Source organism: Poeciliopsis prolifica, unplaced genomic scaffold (genome assembly GCF_027474105.1).
Source record: "Poeciliopsis prolifica strain line A6 unplaced genomic scaffold, Auburn_PproV2 SCAFFOLD023, whole genome shotgun sequence".
NCBI lineage: Eukaryota > Metazoa > Chordata > Actinopteri > Cyprinodontiformes > Poeciliidae > Poeciliopsis > Poeciliopsis prolifica.
In genome coordinates this window covers 1,650,260-1,664,649 of record NW_026562398.1, presented here as the reverse complement: position 1 = coordinate 1,664,649, position 14,390 = coordinate 1,650,260, and the positions used below count along the sequence as shown (strand labels likewise).

Genomic DNA, 14,390 nt, shown 5'->3' with positions numbered 1-14,390 from the left:
TTGCCAGAACAGCATCTATCTCCATTGTGATTTTAATGTATCAAATTTTTCTGAAGAACCATTGATTTAAAAATACTATGGAATTTCCAAGTCAAAACATAGATGTATTTACTTTTTGAAGGGATTTTGTTTTGACATTAAATTGTTTGCTTCTATACATTTGCATCTATATATGTAAAGTTTATACATTTAATAAGATGGAGTTGAAGGAATCATGCTTTTTGCTCCATGTGTGTCCTATATTTAATTTTTTTTGCCAATACAAAGCTGTTTGTGTGCACGTCCTGAAGGATACAGATTGCATTCTAGGATCAAGAGAGAGAAAGAGAGGCCTTTTTGTGTTGAGACTGAATAGCCTCCACAGTGAGAGGCCACATTAAAGAGACACAGCTCCTGCCCAACAGCTCTTCCCTCTCCGGGGGTTCACTGCTCATGGGCTTACGTAAGGCCTGACATGTGCGTGGACTGCAATGAAATGGACGAGTTGTAAAAGTAGGAAAGACAGACAATTAAATTCTTATGCATTTTGTTATATTTTTCCAATATTTTCTAGGTAAGGTTGTGTAGAAATGCAATGGATCGCTGATGTAGACATGGGTTCTTGTGTTGAATCACTGGCAGACTGAGATCGTCAATCATTACGATCTCCTGCACCTTGCCAGCGACCGGGGATCCTGGGGGTCAGATGACATGATATAATATACTGGGGTCCAGGCAGAATGATGGGGCACAGAGGAGGTTGCAGGATTGAGAGCAGTGTCTGTTCTATACATAGTGGGTTTGCATGAGGCGACACACAGACGAACACCAACACCAGCCTTGTCAGATCTGGTCGACTCCCATTTCCCTATTATGATATTCCAGTTTAACAACAGTTCATCTCTTTCTGACACCACTTCTACACTTTACATGTCCAGTTTTCTTAGAGTCCTCATCTACATCATCATCTGTGGGTTGTTATTATTTGAAATAATATGTGATGTCTCATCTTTGTAAACAAGCTATAGACAACTAAGATCCTCAAAGCTTTGAGTTTGAGTGAGCTGAGAGGTAAAGGACTGGGATGCATATCCTGGCATATAAGAGACAATATTTTGTGGCTTTGGGGGTAGCATTCCTGTCAGCCTCTTAACTATCCATAACTATGAGTGATTCAAAACAAAGAACAAAAATTCACCAGATCAAAAGTGTAACTGGAAACATGCCCGTGTTTATAATCTGCGATGCTCTGCTCTGGTGTGCATTTACATTTGTTTGTGTTCACGACAGATAAAAGGGAGCGCAGTGGATGTAAATTTCACCATGACTCCAACAGAAAGGTGTTTGATCGCTGATTTTAGTCATGAGTTTGTGAGACAGTGTTTTTAAACTTTAACTATAAAGGCCAAACACCAGCTGCCTCGTCACTGTTAGGCACATGCAGCTGCTATGGATATTAGGAAGCTTCGACACACACACCGGGAAGGCATACAAACACTACATTATGATGTTGGTGTGGGTGGGGGTCGCGTTGATCACATGATCACACTGGATGAATAAGTGATATTTAAAGCAACTACAGCTAAGCATATAAGAAGACAGAGATCATTGTTGCCATTTTGTTGCAACATTGAGATCTAGAGCATCCATGTTCAGCAGATATTCCAAACAATAAAGCTGCCCACCAGCCTTCCATCTGTCTCTTCTTTTCTGTTGACCTTTAAACTAACCCTCATGCAAGCAGCCTATGGGATTCAGCGCTGTTTCCTGGAAAACAAGATACACATCTAAGTCTTGTCTGTGGTTTTCAACTTTATTGCACCATAAAAAGTAAAAAAAAAAAAAAAAAATGGTAAGAGGAAGCTGCTGGAAGTCTTGCTATGGAAAGCAGAGCAGAGGCTTTGCCAGAAAGGTGCAACACTCAAATGAATGTTACAACTCTATGTGGTGGAGGAAAACAAGTTGTTAAATTCACTTAGGGCTGATGAGCTATCAAATAAAAAAGCTGATTTCTCCACAAGTCTCTATAATAAAAAATAAATGGATGAAATGTCCCGTTTTCATTTTATTTGTCTCTTTGTAAGATGAACTGTGTAGGGCAAGAGAAAAGCAAAGACCTTCAGAATACCAGCTGTATGTTAAAAGAATGTGCAGAGTTCCCTGACTGGAGCAGCTGGAGGAAACTCGTAGTGCCCAGAGATATGGTTTTTCAGGATATGAGTTCATGACAGTCCAAACATCCCCACAATGATTAGCTTTGTTTTTAACAGCATCTAGGTCTAAGGAAGAGGAGAAAACAACTTAAAAGCATTAAAGCTGCTGGTAAAACTTCTGCTTTCTGTCTGATAGGGAGACAATATCTTCACCACCTGCTTGATAATATCTGTAGTGGTACTGTAAGGCAATTGAATCCTCCTGAGCATAAAACTGTTAAGTAAACTGCAGCATGTACAGTGGAACACTCAGTGGAAAAACTCTTCAGCTTCAGGATTTTATTTTTCTTTCCTTCATAAATATTACCTAAGTGCTGCAAGTTAATTTAATCTGCTGTGAGATGTTCCATTCAGACAAACTTCATCCAACTATTCCAGGATGTTTCCCTCTCATCATTAAAACATGCTGTGACAAATTTTATTATTTTATGTTGAGCTTAAGGTCAAAAGGTTTTGTATTCATGATAAAAATGGCAAAATCTCACAATAATGTTGGTTCCCCTCTTTATAGCTCCAATTTTTGTTCTCTAAAATATGATTTAGAGCAAGCATTTTAAATTGTTAACCATTTTTGTGAACTTTCAATTTAGTGTGGAGCGAGCCTGAGCTGTTGTTGGACAGCACTGCAGTTATTATTTGTAGTTTCCAACATTTCACTTTTATTAAACTTTGAAAATTTAGTGACTGGACAAATTGTTGTACTCAACCCTGGAAAGATAAAAACATAAGAATCTTGTAAAAAGGTTTTGCGACATAGTAATATGATACTAATCTGAAGCTCTTATCTTCTCAGTGGATACAGTACTTGGATGCAGGATGGCTTCTTCTTTTTGAACTCTGATCTTGTTGCTGCTTCTTGTCTTGGCTCAGAGCAGAAGTCTCCATATGTGCCTGGACCTGGCATGTTGACTTTAGCCGGCCCATGTGTTGTGTTGCTGCCAAAGAGGTGTGTTCTTGGCTCAGCTAAGACCAATCCAAATTGAAGGTGGAAGGAAGGTAAAAGTGTGTTTTGAGTGTGTGGGTGTGTGTGAGAGAGCAGACTGTATGGTTCTGTTTGTCCATGGACTTAAATGGGCCAAATGTCACACATACAGGGCCTTGCAAATGCAATCCTACTGGTTGAACCTTTTCACATTTTTCTGCAGGATGCATCCATATATTTTATTAGATTTTTGTGTATAGGACCGACACAACATAATATACAACTATGGCACTGAGTGAAAATGTTGCATGGTTTTCAAATTTTGCTGTCACAAAAATTTTGTAGCCTCTAAAATTTTGAAAAAAGGTATTTTTCAACTGACAAGTTTTCTGACCCCACTAAAGAAAACCATCTCCACAACATAGTGCTGCCATCACCTCGTTTCACCCTGAGATTTGTGTACTCGGGGTGATATACTGTTAGTTTTTGTGTAGCATTTTCAATGCAGGTAAAAGGTCCCATATGTGTTTCAGTCCAGAGTTGGCATCTTAGCATTAGTCCTTGGGGGTGCACCGATTGCAGTTTTTTGGCGGATTGCCAATTACCTTCCTTTAAAAATTCTGACGTGCCGATTCCGATTTTGGCCAATTCCAATGTTTTTTTTGTTTGAAATGTCGCTAAATATAGTATGAAAGTTGCTGAATTTGCAACGGAGTGGTGACTTTTGTTAATTGCAAACATGTAGAGATGACCGGGTGGGCTGATCTATCAGTCAAACCTCTCTCACAGGAGAGCAGAAAAGGACAGTGGTGTTGATTTTTAGACCTTTGTAGATAAAGATCGGTGGATAAGATCAGTTTCACATGTAGGTTGATCTCCTCCCAGATCTCCAAGGAAATTGGTCTGAACCCAGAACGTTTTTGCTTCAAGACAACAGTTCCATTTATTGCATCATTGTGCAGTAATTACATTTTTAAATCACTCCTAATTAGACTTATAAAGCAGTTAGTTGATCTGAACTTTATTCAAAGGTATCGCAGAAAATAGTAATAGTAAATTTTTTTAAGACAATTTCAAAGACATAATTCTTTTCCCACTGCTTTACAATAATGCACTTTTATGCACAAATTTTTCTATCACATAAAATACAACAGTGATAGATTTAGTTCAGTTTAAGTTCTAGTGGCTGCATAAATTTGAAAGGAACTATGTATTACATAAACACACGTACACAAATGGGATCAAGCCTTTTTCACTTAAAGTAACTTGTACCTCAAGAAACATTGGTCATTGATGGAGTTAAATTTAACATATGCCATGAATGGCTTCACTACACCCAGCAAAATAACATAGTAACCACAGGCTATTTATATACATTTATTAAAATGAGTGTAAAATTTATCATATTATCTTTGAGTGAACTGTGCTTGCAAACATCCACATTTGAAAAAGAAAACCCCAAAAACTTAACCTCATCATCCTCTTAACCACATGTGTAAGTCCCACACAGAGACAACATTTGTCTAAAGCAATATGTGCTTTCTCTAAAAGCAGAAATTGCAGGAAGCCTAAATAAAACTATGTTCAGTTTAACTTGCTTGAAAATAAATCCTGCTATTAGAGGATGTAAACAGATTTTTAAAGACCTTGTTGCGGTTTCTGTGCCCTCCTCCTTTTCTGCCCTCCCACAAGCTTTAAATATTTCATAGTCATTCCACAGACAGATGAGACGAGGGACTGTGTCATTTAGGGTTGCGCGTCCATCAAAGTGAGCGATAAGCGGCGATGGTGGAGTAGTTATCTGTCGGAGTTGACTTTTATGATCAGGGTTGGTGTTTATGATGGCAGAATGTGGCAGCCATCTGCTGCAAACAGTGATATCAAAATCACTAGAAGAGCATCAGTAAAATATATTTTTTTAAATTTGCTTATTAAAAAAAAAACCTAAATCATCAGTTGGCTTCGTGTAAAAAGATGTCTAAAACATGTCCATGTGTTGTTTTGCTCATCACATCCATACAGAGAAATGTGCACCAGATGTAAAAGTTGTGGTGACTGTGAGGGATCATGGTTGTTCTGGGAAGCAGAGGAAGGAAAGTGCTCAATGTCAGGAAATCAGGCTGGGGATAGAAGATGGGTGGTAATGGTGTCGGTTGTGTGTTGGTATCTGTGTTTGCATGCATACGCGCATGAGAGGGAGGAATAATAAAATTTGGATTAACTCTGGTTTCAAAAGGCTAGCTATACTTTTAGCTCTTTTTCTTCCTTCTCCCCTGTAAATGATATACACATGTAGGTTCCAGAAAACAGACTCAAGCAGGCTTAACTCTCACTTTTAAGACAAATTTTACTTCCATGTTCAAACTGATAACATGTTGATGATGAAATGGAAACAAACAGCAGAGAACTGAGCTCCATAAGTCATAACCGTGTCCCTGGCTGGCCCTGCTTAGTACTGAAAACATGGCTAATGACTGAAACAGGACACAGCTAATCTTGTTATCTCTTTATCTCTTGGCCAGACTGTATGTGTGCGTGCCTACATGCATTTCTCTGTGTTGTTTATTCATATTGTGTTTACTCATTTTTGTGTAGTTCTGGTGTCCTTTTCAACAGTATTATTATACTCTGAATTTTCTTCAATGACTGATCACTTGGGTTCTATTTGAAAATGTAGAGGAGTAAAACTAACATATCTTAACACTTCTTTCTGTGTGGAGTGTGGTGGAGTGCACAGGCTTTCTTTCTGAGAGATATCTTGTACATTCCGTTGGGATGTGTTTGCTCCCTATCCAGCAAATTCTCATCAGCGTGGGAGCTCAGCCACTTACAAACTTTTTTTCTGTGCTTCTGTAAAACTCTTTATAAAGTGAACTTTTATTACACAAAGTGGTGTTTGTGCAGGTAGATGGAGAGTTGATCACTTGAAGCACTCTTCTAGGCATGTTTGTAGAAGTTTTTTTAATTGATCGTGTGTATTTGTGTGTGCGAGCATGCATTAAAACTCACTGTGGAGCTTAGCCAGGGCTTAGGGCTTGGCTGAGAGAATGCCTCAAACCAGTTCACTCTGGTTGAGTAGTGGAGAAGTCAGGGGGCGGGACAAGAACCACTTAAAGCTCCAGGCTTCCTTTCTCTTCACATATGAGTTGGAAATTTCTGCCCATTTTTATTGGTCTATATCACATATATACAGTTCTAAAATGTGCCCATTTGACTACATTCACTTGGAGAGCTTGCTATTCTACCTAACAAATCCTGTTATGTGTCTATGTGTGCAAATGTGCTCAAGTGTGTGGGTGAGTTCTTGGACCGGCCTTAAACAATTTTCCCCACATTTCTCTTTCAAGGACGGCAGGAACCGCGGCGGATATTGCCAAATACAAGCAATAGAGAGAAATAGTGTGTGTGTGAGGCAGATAAGTTTGTTAATGTTTGCAGGAAGCTTTTCGGTGACTGTTCTGTAAAATTTTTCTGAAATTGCCGCATGTTAAAAACCTCCAGTCTGGAGCCATGTTGCATGTGCATTTGTCATGTTCCAGCATAAAGATTTAGAATCAGGCAGGCTCTCTCAGTATTTAGCTTAGTGGAGAGGAGGAGGAGAAGGCATCTCTCTTTAGCTTCACTAGCAAGATTTCACAGGCAGTGTTAAAAGCACACTATAAGTCACTTTCACCCTAGAGGCTTTCCATTAGTCTCATATATACACACACGCAGCAAGTTCTTCAAGGCTCACTGAACTTCTGTTAACGCTCTTACTTCTTGTTTGCTTTATTTATTTTTGCTTCGTGGTTATTTTTTGCTATGAGGGTTATTTTGTTTAGCGACCAATATTTGACATTTAAACTCGTGCTGTTGTGTTTTCAAATACACAATTGTATAACTTCAAACATAAAGTGAGTGCTTATTTTTTCACATATTGTCATTGTTTGTGTGTTTTTCAGGAATCCCTCAGGTCATGCCGATAAGGAGGTGATGGCTGCCACCGTCTTGACCTCACTGTCCACATCCCCCTTGGTGCTCTATCCTTCCTCTGTGCCTACAGGTAACATCATAAGCCTTTGCGTTTCATTTCCACCCTGCAGCTACAGCTCCCTCAGCAGGAGCTGCATGATCAAACAGTGACTCATCCTCCATGTTAAATAAATCAAGTACATTTACTTTAAAACCTGCCAAAGGGGTCTAACTCTAAGCTCTGAGAGGCTGGGGAGAGTGCTCACCTCAAATCGCTTGATGTTCCTTTCTCTGAATCAAGTTGATCTGCTGAATGTTTATCCAAGGGAAGACAGAACCTTGTAAAGTTATCGGCAATATTTTGTTATCTACTGATGCATTCGTGTTCTATTAAATTTTGACCCTATAAACAGCTCTTCTCACAACGTCTGACACTGCTGTTATTGCCCTTATCGTGCCAGCTTAGCCAGACGGTCAAAGTCCTGGGAGCATTTCATTTAGAATGGCGGTTGTTTCTTTTCCCCTTATCAATAAGAGAGTGGATCATTTTCAATTAGATTGCCAATAAATCATATAAAATTTATATTTTGAGGTCCTGAGCTGTCATTTTCTTATGTGTAGTATACAGTATAACTCATTGATCAACTTCAGTTTGGCTAAAAGTAGATTGAATTCACCTCCAGAAGCAAAGTAGTCAAAGCTGGTCAAGTGAAATCATGTCAAGACAAAACGTGTTAGATTTTCCCTGTTGCATAACTATTCAAAGCCATAAGGCATATGTAATAATAATGAATTAAGATAAAAAAAAAAATAGATATCATTGTTATAGCAATAACAATTTAAAATTAGAGCTGCTCTTCTCTCTTTTTCATCTGCACAATGTCTTTGCCACTCATCCTTCTCACAAAGAATTAGATCTGCTCTGCACACAAGGGCACCAGATCTTTAAAGTATTTTATGGCTATTTAGTGTTTGAATTTATCTATCAGCAAGTCATTACAGACTTATATCCAGTCTACAGTTTCTGACAGATAATCAAAAAAATAGTTTATGAACAAATTTAAGTTAAAAAAAGAGAAATAATTTCTTTATCGCTGTAGGCAGTCTTTTGATCACACAACGGAACCAAGATAGCAGGGGTAAAAATTTTGATCAGTATACATATTAACAATAATGGGTTAACTTTCTATCTTGGTATTACTTTACCTCAGTTTTGCCTTTGATGCAGTTGCTCATAACATAATGATTGATATGCTGAAATTTTAAATCTGAGAGAACAAAAATGATTTTTTGCGATTCCTCAAGGTTTAATTTTCAGACCACTTTTTCACCATCTACAGTCAGATCCAACTAGATTACAGAGCACTGTATCTACTACTCTATGTATGCTGCTGATGACAAGCAACTTTATATGTCCATGTCACCACATGACCCTAGTCCACTACATTCACTGACTAAAGGTGACCATATTATAAATGAATCTACAGTTAGGGCCAGAAATATTTGGACAGTGACACAGGTTTTGTTATTTTAGCTGTTGACAAAAATATGTTCAGAAATACAATTTATATATAATATGGGCTGAAAGTGCACACTCCCAGCTGCAATATGAGTTTCCACATCCAAATCGGAGAAAGGGTTTAGGAATCATAGCTCTGTAATGCAGAGCCTCCTCTTTTTCAAGGGACCAAAAGTAATTGGACAATGGACTCCAAAGGCTGCAAGTAACTCAAAAGGCCTTTCCCTCGTTAACCTGTAATCAAGTAAGTAGTTAAAAGGTCTGGGGTTGTTTCCAGGTGTGTGGTTTTGCATTTGGAAGCTGTTGCTGTGACCAGACAACATGCGGTCAAAGGAGCTCTCAATTGAGGTGAAGCAGAACATCCTGAGGCTGAAAAAAAGGAAAAAAATCCATCAGAGAGATAGCAGACATGCTTGGAGTAGCAAAATCAACAGTCTGGTACATTCTGAGGAAAAAGGAATTGACTGGTGAGCTTGGGAACTCAAAAAGGCCTGGGCGTCCACGGAAGACAACAGTGGTGGATGATCGCCGCATACTTTCTTTGGTGAAGAAGGACCCGTTCACAACATCAACTGAGGTCCAGAACACTCTCAGAGAAGTAGGTGTATCTGTCTCTAAGTCAACAGTAAAGAGAAGACTCCATGAAAGCAATACAAAGGGTTCACATGTAGATGCAAACCATTCATCAATTCCAAAAGTAGACAGGCCAGAGTTAAATTTGCCCAAAAACACCTCAAGAAGCCAGCCCAGTTCTGGAAAAGTATTCTATGGACAGATGAGACAAAGATCAACCTGTACCAGAATGATGGGAAGAAAAAGTTTGGAGAAGAAAGGGAACGGCACATGATCCAAGGCACACCACATCCTCTGTAAAACATGGTGGAGGCAATGTGATGGCATGGGCATGCATGGCTTTCAATGGCACTGGGTGACTTGTGTTTATTGATGACATAACAGCAGACAAGAGTAGCCGGATGAATTCTGAAGTGTACCGGGATATACTGTCAGCCCAGATTCAGCCAAATGCTGCAAAGTTGATTGGACGGCGCTTCACAGTACAGATGGATAATGACCCCAAGCATACAGCCAAAGCTACCCAGGAGTTCATGAGAGCAAAAAGGTGGAATATTCTGCAATGGCCAAGTCAATCACCAGATCTTAACCCAATTGACCATGCATTTCACTTGCTCAAATCCAGACTTCAGACGGAAAGACCCACTAACAAGCAAGACCTGAAGGCTTGTTAGTGGGCATGCAGAGCCCAACTCACAAATATTGTGTTACTGTCCAAATATTTCTGGCCCTAACTGTATATTAATTTAGGGTTAGGGTTAAATATCAATATAATATAGATGAGACAGACACCGAGATATTTGGTCCCAAAAAATGGGAAGGTTGAGATTAGCATTTAAACCCAAAAGATGTGAGAAACCCCAATGTTTTGGACTCAAATATGAATTTTAACAAACATAACGTTTGTTGCAAAATTAGCCTACTGGTACTGGATCCCTGTATATCTAATAATAGATTTGAAAATCCTGTCAATTTTGAACTATGCAGCCCTTCAGGTGTTCAATACCTGCTCACTCGGTGTCTGTTGGACCACAATCATACAAGGTGAGGCTGCATTTAGTTTCTCTGCTTCTTAGTTCAAGACCATAAAAACCTGAGATGTACTAAAACATTTTTGTTTACAGCACTTTTTGGTAAAATAATCTAATTACCTGCATGAAAAATATTCCTTTTTCTTATTCACTATCAGTCACTATATGTCACTTTTTAAACACTTTCATAGCTTAACATATGGATGGTTCTATGTAAATAAACTAAGCTTGGATTGCTCATAGCTCCCCTATTCAGAGAATCTGGACTATCCCTTTAAGGTTTTGTTGTGGTATTCAGCTTTCATTCCCCTCAGAGGACAGTTAAGTTAGGAGGAGCTATGTTTTATGAACTGCTTACATAACTCACCACATTGCAGAAGCACGGGAAGGATAGTTGATCACAATTTGAATGAAGTATTATAAACTGTTAATGTGAATCTGTTATCTGTATATTGTCTGACATTGTCTTAACACCTAGTGTTTCTTGTTTTTTTTTTGTTTCATGGGTGTTAATACGTTTGGTCTCTGATTCAGCTCCATGTTGTACTTGGAAGTGGATTGTATTCTTTATCTGTCAGTCCCATTCTATATTTACAAGCTTAGATATTTGTTTTGATCTGTTTCCCTAAAAAAAAAAGAGTAATTATTCCAGGATAAATTTAGGGTAAAGAAATATTTGTTTATAAGTGGGGTTTTAGGAGATCTTAAACTCTGCTGTTTATTTTGTGCATCCAGAGCAAGCCAGCAAAACATGGAAAGAGGTGCTTTCTGCGAGTTACAGCAGCTCGACGAGCGGCAACTGGAGCTGGGATGCCAGTGACCAATCAGTGCCCTCCACACCGTCCCCACCACTTTCCAAAGATGCCAACACGGGCTTCCTGCACTCGACCCAGGGAGATGATGCCAGTGAGGATGTTTCAGAGAGCACACATTTTATGTTTGAGGACCCCATCCCTCGAAAGCGAAAGGTAAAAATGATCAGCATCGGACACAATAAAGATTAATTTTGTTCAAATTTGGGTTTGAATTGTGAGGGAGTTTTTTGTTTCCCAAAGACAGTTATTCCAGAAATGTCAGCACCATGCAGTTTACAGCTTCTGACATAAAGCCTGCCACATTCTTCTTGTGTGAATAATAGATTAACTTCACTCTTTCACTTCCCTTCATCTTGTTTTTGTTCTATTAAGACAGTCCAGAATGTGGAAGTGTTTTCACTATAAATAAGCTTCCCAACTGTTTGTAGGCCTATCAGGGGAAAAGAAGCTTTAGCAAGAACGAAGAAGATTATTTAGATTTTGGTGGAGGGTTAAAGCATGTGTTAAATAAAATCTTAAAAAATACAGGAGCAGTTGGAGTAAAAATTAATGTACATTTCCGCTATACTTACAGTGGCTTGAAGAGGCTTAAGATACAGTTTGTGTGGGAGTTTCTCTTTTCAGTCTCCAAGGACTAGCAGGAGAAATTATATATACAGTAAAGGTTTCTGAGTTTTCTGCAAAGCTACGCCTTTCCTTTGATAACCAGTCATGATATTAGATAGGATGATGCTTGAAGGGATAAATACCTATTGATTAAAAATAGATGCTGCTTCCCTTTCTGTAAGCCACATTCACTGTAGCCTTCATGACCCACAAAACATGAAGGTAAACAAACAAACAATTAAATGTAAATGGTTAGAGGGTAGTGCAATCTTGTAGAAAGATCCACACAAGAGAGCCATACATCCTCACTATTTTAGCTTCCTGGTGGAATTTGTTTAGTTTTGTTTAGGTAAAGCAAAAATATTTATTTAATTATTTTGATCCTTTCAAGTTATTTCTAAACTAATATCCACTCTTAGGTTGATTATTTTGGGAAAGCATGTGAATTATGAACAATGAGAAAAATCATATGCGTGTCTCATCACAGGGTAGAATTGTGCACCTACAATCATTGATATACATGCACAGGTCTCCTCTCTTCAGTTTACCTGAGCTGTGCTCTCTGCAAAAGCAGAACACATTACACTCATCGGCTTATGATGAAGTGATGCTTCCACTGTTGGGCATTGGCAGTTTTAATCTGTGTTCATATTTTCCATAGCTGTTGATTCAAGCAAGTTGGTGTCAAGTGTCAAGCGTAGGGAGTGGCTCTCCTTTCAACATTGAACAATGATTTCATTTTGAGCAGCTGATGTTAGGTGAAGACAACATGCACATTGTTCTGTGATTAACAGATTTGAATTTACCTACTTGTCAGCGATTTTCTCTCATTCATCCTCATACAAGTTAAAATCAACAAATTAAGCACATTTTTGGACATCGTTGTGCTAATACTTTCTTGCATACATTATACTTATCTCTGAAAAAGCGTTGCTTTCATCTTGGCCATCAAAAAATGTACCACGTGTGCCAAGTTATTACTTGCCAGAAGGATCAAATGTAAAGTACAGAGGGGAGTGCAAAGGAAAAATATACGACTAGTGGCTATTGTTTAGTTGAGCCTACCTATCTTACTCATCGAAAAGCAAGCAATGAAAGTGAACTGATTTATTTTTAGGCACTTCCAAATCTACCATGTTACATGACAGGGTTTCAAGGCTCAAACTGCTCAAAATATTGTTTTATTTGTTTTATTGCTTCTGTATGCAGCACTCAGACAGGAAACAGGCAAAGAGAAAAATGGGGAAGAGTGGGAGGGAGACATTCAGCAAAGGTCTTAAGATGGAAATCAAACTGCCAGGAGCTGCTCTTTCACTACAATACATGCCACCCAAAAGCAATGCAACTTTGCTGTAATATGTGTAGCCTTCCTGTTGTCTGTAGAAAATATTGTTCTCTCTCGCTCTTCTCTTCTGCAGCCCAAATGAATTTCAAATATATACAAAAATAAATACAGACTTACGTAACAACTACTACATCTGAAAGTGTTGTCAGTGCACATCATGTTGCACCTCACATTTGGTGGGGTTTCCTAAATGGGGGAAAAAAATAGATCGGATGTCTGGATTTCCAACTGGCTGATAACCAAGCTGAAAATCATCTGATTCTGATCAATAGCTGATGTTTTGGTGCCTTCTTTGTTACAACAGAATGTTTAACTGGCTCTTTGGAGGGTTACTCATAAGTGCAGCATTTCTGTGTTCCTATAGGGTATTTGAGATTTCCCATTACCGCACCCAGAATCTTATCTTAATCCCCCAATTTCTCTGTGATTGGATTATACTCTAAAGCAGATTTTGAAAGGTACAGACACATGTCCAAACAGAGTCATCTTAAAACCTGTCTTAAGTCTCTACTTATTACTTATTTGTTGTAATGCATAATATCATTCGAAACCACCCCCTGAAAGCAGTGGCATCCATTGCTTCCATCCTTATTGAGGATCAAGGTCATTTATAGTAGTCTGGTCATTCCAGACCAGTAGTTGTTCTTCCAGATACTTTTTCTTGTTTCCACCAAGTGAAACTGTCCTCAGGCACAACTATAAATGTTTTTCTTCTCTTTCAGGGATTTATTGAACCAGCAGTTTAGCTCTAAAGGTTTAGAACATTTGCATGGCAAGCAGCTGTACGCTGGATTTTAGGATGTCTGATTTTGGCAATGACTTAAGAGGATAAATTAACAGCAATCCCAAGTCCTACTGTAAATGTGTTAAAATACTGTATTAAAAGGAAAATCTCTTAAGGAATTAAGTGATTTGTGATTGTTAGTGGGATTAAACACTCGCTTTGCTGTTTTCTTTTTTTATATGAACAGCAGGATCGCAAACACTACTCAGTACAGAGCGTGTTCCTAGTAAACAAGAGAGAGGAAGACATTTCAGGAAAAAATTAACAAAAGTGTTCATTAAAAACATGCTTCATTGCTCTTTTTCCTTTCTTTTTTTTCTTTTTTTTGCATCATTTGCTTTCTTCTTCATGGGCTGTTTGAGAGCAATGAGACTACACACCCACCATCTTTCATTAGCACAGATGCAGGTCTCTGCCTGCTTAAGGGACTGCTGCCAGCACTGGCATGTGGATAAGAAAATGAAATAAAATCAGACCACATGTATTCCATCTCTTCATAAAGGTTTGCTTAAGAGTCAAGTAGGAGTATTGTGTGTTTTGTGATAAGTCTGATGTGAAGAGAACTGGACATGATTCATTTCTGAGGGAGTTATTTAATGGTGTGCTCAATAATAATACATATCATCCTGGAGGTTTAATTTATCAGCAAATC

General features: G+C 38.5%; 1 protein-coding gene across 2 annotated transcripts in view; it reads left to right on the top strand.

Annotated features, from left to right (window-relative positions):
* The window catches only part of slc2a4rg (SLC2A4 regulator), a 42,333-nt gene that overhangs the window by 15,442 nt on the left and 12,501 nt on the right, over positions 1-14,390 (top strand). For both annotated transcript variants that reach the window (XM_055046282.1, XM_055046281.1), the window contains exons 3-4: positions 7,056-7,156; positions 10,924-11,156. In XM_055046282.1, the coding sequence (XP_054902257.1) occupies positions 7,056-7,156; positions 10,924-11,156 (334 nt within the window). The remainder of the gene's footprint in view (positions 1-7,055; positions 7,157-10,923; positions 11,157-14,390) is intronic.